Raw genomic sequence first — 12083 nt, forward strand, 5'->3', positions numbered from 1 at the left:
CATTGTTTATTGTATCATTTTTATTTATAGGTTCTTTAATTTTTTTTGTTCCTTGTATTTTGATCATTTAACTCTCTCTTTTCTCAACATAGTCCTCAAAAGTTATTTTTTCATTATTTTATATTTAAAGAATTATTTTGATTTGTATGTTTTTGTGTACACAAGATATCAGAGAATATTCTAATATTAAATGAAGGATTGATTTTATCGAATGTAATTTTAAGTTATTGTTAAGAAAAACAAATAAAAGAATAGGCACCATAATCAAAATAAGCAAAACAAAATAGAGCCTTTTTTCTTCTGCATTGCTCGGAAGGCGTGGAAAGCTTTAGTTTGTCCCTCAATTATTAAATTTTGCTATTTTGCTTCTTATTCTTTAAGGATTTTACATTCAAGTCCTAAACTTTATTTTATTCACGTTTCAGTTTCTAAATGTTGAGAAATAAAGGAGAAAATCACCAAAAAAAAAGAAAAAAAAATCTATCTAGCCACATTTCAGTCATAAAAGACCAATCTCTGTTTCAATGGGGTTATATTGAAGAGATATTATCCTTTAATCATGCTTAAAAAAATAGTTTGGGACTAGTAAATTTATTTTTTATTTGGTTGATTTCTATGGTTTTATAGCAATTAAAGAGAGTTTTGAGGTTGAAAATTGATTTATTAATCAAGTGAAAAAAAATTGAAATTTAGGTTTTCACATTCCAAGAATTTAGACAAATGGTGAATAACAAATTATTTATCTAAATGATAACATATTGTCTATCTAGACAAATGATATGTTTATTTTTTAATATATATATAAAAAAACCATACATGCCTATACTTTTTCCTTCTAGACCAAGCATGCACTGTAGCTATCTAAGCTCAACACCCCTAGTTTTTTTTTTTTTTGAAGCATTAGTTTTGTTTTTTAATTCAGTTTCTACTAATATCCCCTCTCTCATTTGTTTTTGAATTATTTAGGTTCAAAAAATAACAATTAATCTTTTGAATTATTTTATAATTTTATAATACACTTAGAAGATTGTTGTAATTTATTTTTAATTTTTTTATAGTTAAATTTAAAATAGATCATTTTTGTTTGTATTATGCATTTATAAAAACAAAAATTATATGTATTTAGCAACTATAGTAAATCTTTAAAATAAATAAATAAATAATATATAAAATAAAAAGGAGAACCAATATAAAATATTTGCATTTATATATATCTTTTACTCAATGCTAGGAAAATTATTACCCATTTTAGTGTTTAATTAGCATTCACAATTTTTTTTTCAATTATTAGTTGATATTTTTTTTAACTTATTGTATTATACATAAATATTATCTTTTTTATTTCTCAATTAATAAATTTTATAATATTAAAAAACACATTTATTTCTTTTTAACTTATTGTATTATACATTTATAATTGTATGGCGAAAAGAAAGAAGAACATCTGACCAGGATGAGGTTTTAGATTCAAATATTGGAGAAAAACTTGCTCTGCCATGCGATTATGGTCTGGTCCAAAACTGAACGAGAAATAAGTTACTAATTTCTTTGTAATCTAATGGTTCTAATCCGGGAGCGACACGTAAGGACCCCCATTATCATGACTGGAAATTAAGAGACCGCAATTGAAGTTAGGCAAATTATTTGAAAATTTATGGTCCCGGGCTTCAGCGGCCACCTTTTTCAACCTAAACCTGATTCCAAGGTATATTTGTATTTATATTTTAAAAATATTTTATTTGTTTTAATTAAAATTTTTAATATTTTTAAATCATTTTGATATACTGATATAAAAAATAATTTGTAAAAAATAAAAATATGTTATTTTGATATATTTTCAAGAAAAAAACACATGAAAAACAACCGCCACGGTACTTTTAAACACCCCAACTTAACATATATGGTGTATAGTTCACATATAAAAAGTGTTTAAAAGTAATGTGGTTGATGAATTTTCCCCGTCCTTATTTCTTGACTGAGAATTTCAGACGATCATCAACGTGAGAGATACTTGCATGGTGCTACTGTGCCTAATAAAATGTTTGCAGATAACCTCTATTAAGACAAAGGATAGATTCTTTATGTCCCCAGCCTATGTCGCTTGTCAAGCGAGCGCCAACGACGGCTACGAAACATTAGAGGAGGCTATATATACTTATATAGAGTTTTATATAGTCGGCTGCTAAAGGATCGGTAGAGTATACGTTTGGTCTTAGGTCATGTTTGTTTCTTGGAATTCATTTTCTGGGAAACTACTTTCTAAACTTTCCTGTGTTTGTTTGTTACTAGAAAAGTTGGTCAACGAAAAACACTTTCCGGTTAACAGAAAACACTTTCTGGTCAACGGAAATACTTTTCGGTCAACGGAAAACACTTTCCAGTCAAAGAAAAATTTGGTTTGGTTTCTAGGAAAGTGTTTTCCCTTTTGGCTGTGTTTGTTTTCCGGAAAATGGTTTCCGGGAAATCACTTTCCAAACTTTCTTGTGTTTGTTTGCCATTTGAAAAATTGGTCAACGGAAAACACTTTCCAGTCAAAAAAAAATTTGGTTTGGTTTTCAGGAAAGTGTTTTCCTGAAAAATTTGAGCGGAAAACACTTTCTGGAAGTTGTGAAAAATTTAGAAATGTCATTATTTGCTGATTATATCAAATTTGATCCTCAAACTTTTGATTGCTATATATAATTTGTTTTGAATATTTATTTTTCAATTTCATCTCTTAAAATTTAATTTTTATATTAATTTTGGTCCTTATTTTTATAATTGTTATTTGCTTTTTCCTTATTATTTTTTTATTGAAATTTTTTTTCTATCAAATTTGGTCCTCATTCTTTTGATTTTTACTTACTTTATTTGAAATAATTCATGAAATGTTAATTATTATTATTTTAATTTCTTCACCTTTCATTTTTTTTAATTTTTTAGATTTGATCTCTATTATTTTGATTGTTATTTATTTTATTTGAGATAATTTATGAAATTATTTTTTTTTTCAATTTCATTCTTATTCAAATTTTTAATTTGTAAGATTTGTTCCTCATTATTTTAATAAACTTGAAAAAATAAAACATTAATAAGTTATTTTCCAGCTCATTTTCCATAACATAACCAAACACTGGAAAGTGTTTTCCAACTTATTTTCCATTACACTATCAAACATCGGAAAATACTTTCCCGGAATTCACTTTCCCGGGAATTCACTTTCCAAAAGAAAACTACTTTCCTGCAAACAAACGGGTAGTAACTGATATTGTTTGGAAGATAAATTCTACAATGTCTTTGTATCATAATGGGAAAAAAAAACTAAAACACTGATTAAATTGAGATAATAATAAAAAATAATTGAAAAACTAATTTGTAAAAAAAACCAATTAAAAAAAAATTAATTCAGTTCGGTCTGATTTTGGTTTTAAAAGGTTGAAACCAAATAAACCAAATCGAACCGGTTCAAATAAAAATAAAAAAACCGGTGGTAGTGTGGTACTATCAAATTATAAATAGCTTTCCTTCTTCTTCTAGATAAATAGCTTTTCTTTCTTCTTCTAGCCCCCGCCCCCCCAAACCACACATACTCCCTCTTGTTTATCTCTCTGTCAAGATCTAGAAAAACCTTATCTGGATCTTAGCCAGCCGCCACCCCCCTCCCACAGAGACGCGCACACACCTACTCGACGAACCTCACATACTCATTCTCAACTTTTTCTTCTTTTTCGTCGAACTTGAACACACTAAATTTTTGACTCGAACGAGCCATGACTCCCTCGCAAGGAGCTTTTTTAGTTGTTATTGAAGATTTCATGGGAAAAAAGACAAGCTTGTAACCCTAATAGTTGATGGGGGCAAGTTACTATTAAATGGAATACTCCACCACACCAAGAAGAGATGTTGCGACAACAAAAACATGAGGCAGTCCTCTACTTGCAAAAGCTTGTGCCATGGTTGCTGTGTTAAGGAACTCAATTTATGGCACTGTGTCTACTTTTCATGATAAGATGCTCATGAGCACCAAAGCCGGTTTTCTTGAGAAGGATTGGGTTACTAAAAGCAACCCCTTTTTTGGAACTTATGAGCTGGTTGTACAGAAACTGCGTCATTTCCTAGATTTCCAAGCTAGTTAGTGAATCAACCAAACTGGTTTGGAAGGGGGAAAACCAAATCAAACCGAAACTGGTCAGTTCAAATCGAAACTGGTCGGTTCAAACCGGTTTTCGATTCGGTTCAAAAACTAGATTTTTTTATTTGGTTATTTATTTTGATCTAAAACTGGACCGAACAAAAAATGTTCAATCCTACTTTGTATTTCCTTTACTCATGTTGTTTTTCGATATAATTACATTTTTCTAAATACTTCATGAATTCTTGAAATGAATATATATTTCTTGAGAAAACTAATGTTAGAAAAATTGATATTGTATTGATTAATGAGTTATACTCTTATTGATATTATTATAATATTCTCTTAATTTTAGTTACAATGAATTTATTATAAATTAAAAAAAATAATAAAACTAAACAAAATATGCACTTAAAAAGAGGTAAGGAGCTTGGGCCTGCATAACTGTCACAAGAATAAAAAATAAAAAACCCTGTTATGCCTAGCTTTCTTCCTTTGTTGTTTTTTTAATGGGCATATGATGTATCCTCCACTAGCGCATTTTTATACCACCTCTAATGGCTAGAAAGTTATGGTCCAAGTTTTTGGGACTTTAAAACCTAAATTTCAACTTATTGTTTTTTTAAAAAAAAATACCTCAAAAACATCTTAAAAACCTCAATAAATCCATTTTTTTACTCGATAGTCACTTTAACAACGAAAATTCAAATCGAGTCCAAAAACATCTTTATAAGACCTGATCTACTTTTTATGACATGTTTTGAAGGGGAAAAACTTTGTCATTAAACTCCTCTCTCTAGCACAAACCTATTGACATAAAGATTGGTTTTTCATGATCTAAATGTGGTTGACAAATACTTTCTCTCTCCTCCCTATTTTTCAGGTGAATTTCCATCTCATCTCTCAACATCTAGGGATGCAACATAAAAAAAATAAAGTTTAGAATCAAAACATAAAATTCTAAAACAACAAGAACCAAATAAATATGAAAATTAAAACTTCAAGGACCGAACTAATTTTTTGGCGCATTTTTAACAATAAAAATGAAAAAAAAATCTAGTTTTTGTTAATTGTTTTCCTTGTTATTTTAATTTTTCTAAACTATAAACTAACATTCTATTTTATAACATTGATTTTCAATTTAACACCAAAATATTCGTAGACACTTTAAATATGAGATAACATGTAATGAAAAGCAAACCCTAACAAATAAAAGAATGTCAATATAATGAAATCATTTGTTTAAATATAATGATTCCTTCTTTGCTCTAGAATAATGATTACATTGCGATTATAATATTGCTCTTCAACAGGAAAAACTTATTTTGGTTCTAAGAATCAAAAGAGTAGTAGGTTAGACATAATGATAGGAACACTAAATTTTTTCATGCCTAGACGACTATGTAAAGAAGAAGGAACCAAAACAATATGTTGTTTCCTTTAGATGGGGTTTGGTGCACTGATGATACTACGTTGCTAGAGGAAACCCTTCAATTTTTTAAGAATTTGTTTTGTCCAAAGGAGACTGTTACTACTCATTGTATGGAGTTAGTATCGTTGCCTAAATTATCTCAACAAAGTATTTCGAATTTAAATAAACCTGTTTTTAAGGAGGAGGTTTATGTTGTGTTGATGAGTTTGAGTTTTTTTAAGGCTTCAAATAATGAAGGCTTCCATCTTTTTTCTTTAAAACATACTAGCAAGTAGTGGGTGATGATATTCGACATCTAGTTGGATCAGCCTTTATGAATGGTTATTTTGATGCAGAATTAGTTGAGACTTTGATAGTTTTAACCCATAAGAAAAAGAGGTCCACAAGTTTTAAGCAATTTTTTCCTATTAGACTTTGTAATGCCATTTACAAACTCATTACAAAAGTGCTAGTAAATAGGTTACGACCACACTTAGATGAACTAATTAGCCCTTTTTATAGCAATTTTATTCTTGGACGCAGCAGTACTAATAATGCATTAGTGGCTCAAGTGATGCCCTATCTGTACCATTCCAAAAGCAAGTGTGGTGCCTTAGTTGGAAGATTGACTTTTTAAAATTGATTTTTTTATTACATCCTTCAACATTGTGTTACTTGGAAATTAAGCTTTGCAATTTTTTTCTATGAGGTTATCTCGATCTCATGACCTCGATCATGAGTTTGACAGGTTGACCCGAATTGACTCTGTTTATTTTTTAAGCCTTTTTTAATTTAGTATTTTTTAAATTAGACTTTATAATTTTTTATTTGTTTTCTATTGGTTTATCGTGATCTCATAACCTGAGTGGTGGGTTTGAAAAGTTAACCAAGGTTGACCTGATTTTTTTTTGTTCTTTTTTAATTGAATTTTTTTCTTCAATTTCACACTTCAACAACTCAATCTTCTTCTTCTTTTTTATTTATTTTATTTTTCAAATGTCATCATTCAATATTAATTTGTTTGGGAATTGGGTTTCATATTTTTTTTCAATTTACTTTTTGTGGAGTTATCATGATTTCATGGATTTAGTTTTTTTCTCCCTCAATTTCAACTTTAAACATTGGATATGTTGGAAATGAAGCTTTGTTTTTTTTTTTTCTATATATAAAGTTATCATGATCTTATCCATGATCTCATCTAGGTCATAGGTCTAATAAGTTAGCTCAATTGACTTAAGATGTTTTTTTCTCCTATTTTTTAATTAATTGTTTTCCATTTCACCTTTCAGCATTGAGTTGATTGGAATTTGGGCTTAATAATTGTTTTTTATTTTCTTTTCATGAGGTTATCCTGATCTAATGATCCAAGTTGACTCTGGTTGATTAAGAGTTGACTTTCATAATTTATTATGATTTTCTTTCTATAGTGTTATCATGGTATCATAATCGAAGTCAAAGATTTGACAAGATAACTCAGGTCGATCCAATATGTCATTGTTTTAATATTTGAAAAAAAAACATTTAATATATTATCATATTAATATTTAAGAAACATGTCATCCATATGAATCATATTTGGAGTTCACAAAAAAAATTATAAAGTACATTAGTAATGCTTAGATATTTTTTTTATGTTAAAAAACATTGATCTAGTCAACAGCACAACGCAAACCAATCTTATTAAAAGCTAAAAAAACTAATTTTTAAGAGTACTCATCTAAGTTTTGCTTAATTAAGCATAGATAAAGTTATGTGATTAAGCTTCACGGTATATGAGTGTTAGAATAAAAATGAAAAGAAAGATCTTCCAACGAACCCAAAAACATAATTGACAAATCCAAAGACTTAAAAATTAAAATCAAATACAAAAATTCATATATAATAACCAAGATACATATGTGACACGATTACTAATTGACCTAACAATACTTTACCAACTAGCTAAACCCGACCACTAAACCACCTAACTCAACTTGTTCTAACACTACATCATAACATCTCAGCCACCACTATAGACTAAAAAATAACTGAAATAGTATATAGAAGCACAAACCCATCCTCTACCCTTTCTTTTCTGATGTTTGTTGTAATTACTTTCTTTTCTCGTTACCAATTTAAAGAGAAGAACAATCCTTACTATATGTAGTGGGTACTATTCACAAGGGTAGAATAAAGAGTCCTGAGAAGCAATAATGTTGCATATAAATGTTATATTTGCTAGTATTATAACTAAGGAGTCTTATTAAAGAGAATAAATATGGATGCTGTAAGATTTAAGGTTGAAATGACAAGTCATTGGTTTGGGTCAGATGGGCAATCCGGATGAAAGCTAAAATTCAACAGAAGAATCCATGGTTTTGAATGAGAACTTCTTAGTTAAATCCTAAATTAAGAGGGCATTCCAGTTGCTAAATTGATAGAAAATATTCAATTAACATTTGAAGGCTTAATAATTTAAAATCCTAGGAAAGATGGTGTGAAAATAACTTTCGTATAAAGCCATAAAAAGTTATGAAGGATTGTGCATATAAATAAATAGAAACTAATTGAGGTCCTTGAATTCCTTTTCATTTTTTATTGTTGTAAAGAATTCAGGTTTCCGCTCAAGATCCCAGTTTAAATGGATTTATTTTCAAGTGGAGGGTAATGATATTTTCAAATAGCAAGCATGCATATTGACAGGTGATGGGTAACAATATCTACCATCAGGCATCTAGCCCGATCAACTTTATGAATGGTTATTTTGATGTAGAATTGGTTGAGACTCTGATAGTTTTGATCCTTAAAGAAGAGAGGTCCACAAGTTTTAAGCAATTTTTCCCTATTAGCCTTTGTAATGTCATTTACAAACTCATTACAAAAGTATCAGTGAACATGTTGCGACCACACTTAGATGAACTAATTGGCTTTTTTAGAGCAATTTTATTCTTAGATGCATCAATATTAATAATGCATTAGTGGTTCAAGAAGTGATGTACTAGATGCATCAGTCCAAAAGCAAGTGTGGTATCTTAGCAGCGAAGATTGACCTTTTCAAATTGACTTTATTTTTTTAATTTCATCCTTCAAGTTTCTTGGAAATTGAGCTTCATAATTATCTTTTTTATTTTTTTTTCTATGAGATTATCTTGATCTCATGACCCGGATCACAAGTTTGGTAGGTTGACCAAGTTGACTCTGTTTATTTTTTTGGGCCCTTTTTTAATTTAGAATTTTTTTAAATTAGGCTTCATAATTTTATTTTTTTTTATTAACATGGGTGTACGGGTCAGCTTGCGGGCACCTCAACTAATCCCACGGGACCTGAAGTTAACGACCATGTAAGCCTTCAGTGGCTCTAAGGTTTGTAAGACTCGAACTAGTGACCTTTAGAGAGCAAACTTAGGGCTTGACCAGTTGAGCTACATCTCTCAAGTTTTTTTTTCTTTTCTTTTTTATAGGGTTATTTTAATCTCATAACCCGAGTAATGGGTTTGGCAGGTTAACCCAAGATGACTTGGTTTTTTTATTTTATTTTTATAATTAATTCTTTTTTTAATTTTACACTTTAACAACTCAATTTTTTTTTATATTGTTAATTCGAATATACCGTGAAGCTTCATGATTAGAGAGCGTAAACATGGATGCTTTATGATTTGAAGTTGAAATAGAGTTATTGGTTTGGGTCAGATGGACAATATGGAAGAAAACTAAAATTCAACAGAAAAATCCATAGTTTTGAATGAGAACTTGTTAGTTAAATCCTAAATTGATAGAGAATATTCAATTAACATTTAAAGGCTTATCAATGCTAGTATTAAGGTTCCTTTATGATTTTCCAGTGATTTCTTAGTATAAAAAATTCCTTACGATGGTGGTCGCAGTCCAACCAACACCAGGGCATGCATAGCTTGGATGGTGAGTTTCTGTAACGGAAAGGATAACAAAATAGAAAATAAATGGGGTGAGAGAGGCTCGAACTCTCGACCTCAGGATAACTCAGAAGCTATGAGACCTACGCGCTAGCCAACTGCGCCACCACCCCATCATGGCATTCTCAAATATTGTTTTAGTTAATAAACTCAAAGACGATAGCGCGAGCTGATGAATTTATTCTTCATTGTTTCTCGGTAGCAGCAAAGTTTGGATTCCTAAAAAGCCTCGAATACAGGGCCCTCGCTGTTTCGTTCCGAAATCCGACGGTGACCGGTTACACACCGCGTAGCAAACAACCTCCACTCGTCTCTCTCGCTCTCTATTCAAATCACAATCCACAAACTCTATCTTAGCCAACTGCTGCATTTTGAAGAGGTAATGTTTAATTTCTCTCTTTCACCAAATTTATTTTTTTCTTGAGCTTAGATTACCGATCCCTTGCTATTATATTAATCCAATCATCTTTTACTTGTTTTCTTTTTTTAAAAAAAAAAAGAAGGAAAAAAACCTCTTTCTTGCCTTTGAATGCTAAAATGTTTGCTTTAATGCCTTTTTCTTTAACTTTTCATGGTTGATTCGCTGTTTCCTATAGAAATGGTTCTACAGGGTATGCCTGCTTGTGGTTGTATGACATAAGTTATTTCTGTTCAATTAAATGACAACCCATTATAGGTTTTCAAGCTTTGCTTAGGAAGTTGATGATGGATTTTTTATGTGTGTGTTTGATGAGTGTTTAAGTCGCTGACTTGCCATAAAACTGACTATCCGAAATTAACCTACTACGCGTGTAAATGAGGTTGGATGTCTAAAATTATGCAAGATGGATGGATAGAATCTCTTAAGATTCAATGAAAATGGGGGAAAAATATTGATGAATTGTTTGCTGGAATCATTATGTTACATGATGTGCAACCACTGAGTATACGTGACAATATGTCAAGCATTAAGAAGCTATTGATGTGTTTGTGTTTTAAAGTTGAATCGTTCACTACTTTGCTTGCCTGCTAATATGTATTATAAATATCCTTGTGCTTTTGTAATTCAAAAGTTTTAGTGAGATGAATGTCTATTATGCATAGTTTTAGCGTGATGAAGATGTATTATCAATGTTTCTAAGGTATCTAAGGACCTAGTGTCATGTTGTAAAGTAAATTGTTAATAACTTTTATTGAATACTTTTGTTTATGATTTTTATTTTTTTTTTATTTTTTTTTTTTTGTGATCGAAAAGTCATTGTATGCTGGACAAGTATCGTGTGTATAGGGTTGTAAAACTAAAGTGGTATCTCGTGTTTAAAATCTCCCAGGGCATAGTCTTCTAAAATTTGAAGTCATTTTTGGGAAACATATCTTGGATGCAGTGCTCCTATCAATTTGGATTGATGCTGAGGAAAAGGCAAGTTTTTCTCTAAGTAACAGGCAAATGAGATCACTGAAATTGAGTTCTCTTTGCTCAAATGTTTGAATGTCGATAGGTTTTAAGAAGTTTACAGTGTTGCATTCCTCCGGTTGAATAGTGTGGTGTTGCTTGCACAGATATTGCAATCTTTCTCCATTTGTTGGCTAAATAGATAATGGAACAATAAGCACTTGGATATTGCATGAACCAGAAAGCTAAATCACTGGTAGGAAACGTGAATTTCTTCTGAAAAATTATGAATAGAGCCGTAGTTTGATTCCTTTTCTGTTTTAATTTTTCTTTTCTTTTCCTTTTGATAGTTGTTATACAAAATGGAGAATGGGAAAATCATTGATCCTTCTATAATACAAGATGGTTCCATGACAAAGACTCATGATGAAGAAGAGCTCTCCAAAAGCCTTAATGACACTACTAAACGACTGAAGAACCGTGAACGGCAACGTAGATACAGGGCCCGAAAACGCCGTGAAGCAGATACAAAGAAGGCCTCTGTGACAAACCAACCAACACCACCACGAGTAGAAGTGGAACTGAATGGGCATCATAATAATAACATAACCCCTAATCCTTGTAAAAGAAATTGGAAAAAAGATGCAAGAAGAGCTCATGCATGTAAGAATCTGGAAGAAACACATTACGCTGCTGTTATTACTGCATTGCCCTTTAATATTAAAAGCCAGACTGTCTGCTCAGCCCCTGGAATAATGACAGGGCCATCACAAGAGAGGGAAACTCATTCCAAGAATTCTGTTAGCTTGTGGATTAGTGAAACAGATAAGACCAAGTTTGGTCGAAGAGATTGGAAGGCAGAGGCAAGAAGTAATAAAAAGTAGTAGTGGTTGTTGGGTTTAATGAATTTGCAGAGACATCTTGATCAGCAGATAATGATTGTGGAGAATAGTGAATTCTGTTGGCCCCACTAATTTATACTAGCGTGGGTAGTGCACATTGTTTGAACATGGGGTAGAATGTTTTACTTTTTTTCCATTTGGTAACTTTTGCAGCTTCTGCTACAGATAGGATGGGAGGGCATCAGGGATACAGTCAATTAAGTTTTAACAATTGCGTACCATCAGTTTTGTTGCAGGAAGAATATGAAATATCAGAAGCTTAGCCATGAATCTTGCCTTAATTTGAAGGTCAGGTCAGTGTTCAGGAATGATTGTAATATATGATCACTCTAATGTAAAGTGCATATCATTGTGTATAAAGTTTGAGATTGCTATA

At 30.8% G+C, this 12083-nt stretch overlaps 1 protein-coding gene and 1 non-coding gene across 3 annotated transcripts; one reads left to right on the plus strand and one right to left on the minus strand.

Annotated features, from left to right (window-relative positions):
- Nucleotides 1-9461: 9461 nt before the first annotated feature.
- On the minus strand, nt 9462-9546 carry TRNAM-CAU (transfer RNA methionine (anticodon CAU)). The gene is given in 2 exon segments: nt 9462-9497; nt 9509-9546. It is a non-coding gene; the product is annotated as a tRNA-Met (tRNA).
- Nucleotides 9547-9579: 33 nt separating this feature from the next.
- LOC133698241 (uncharacterized) lies at nt 9580-12083 on the plus strand. Of its 2 annotated transcripts, XM_062121106.1 has the most exons (4): nt 9583-9812; nt 10744-10832; nt 10973-11061; nt 11156-12083. In XM_062121106.1, the coding sequence occupies exons 3-4, from the start codon at nt 11038-11040 to the stop codon at nt 11687-11689; spliced, it is 558 nt and encodes a 185-aa protein (XP_061977090.1). In that variant the 5' UTR covers nt 9583-9812; nt 10744-10832; nt 10973-11037; the 3' UTR covers nt 11690-12083. The 2 variants fall into 2 exon arrangements, with proteins under 2 accessions (XP_061977095.1, XP_061977090.1); XM_062121111.1 differs by lacking the exons at nt 10744-10832; nt 10973-11061 and having other exon boundaries at nt 9580-9812.

The sequence above is a fragment of the Populus nigra genome, chromosome 1, assembly GCF_951802175.1.
Source record: "Populus nigra chromosome 1, ddPopNigr1.1, whole genome shotgun sequence".
NCBI classification, from domain to species: Eukaryota; Viridiplantae; Streptophyta; class Magnoliopsida; order Malpighiales; family Salicaceae; genus Populus; species Populus nigra.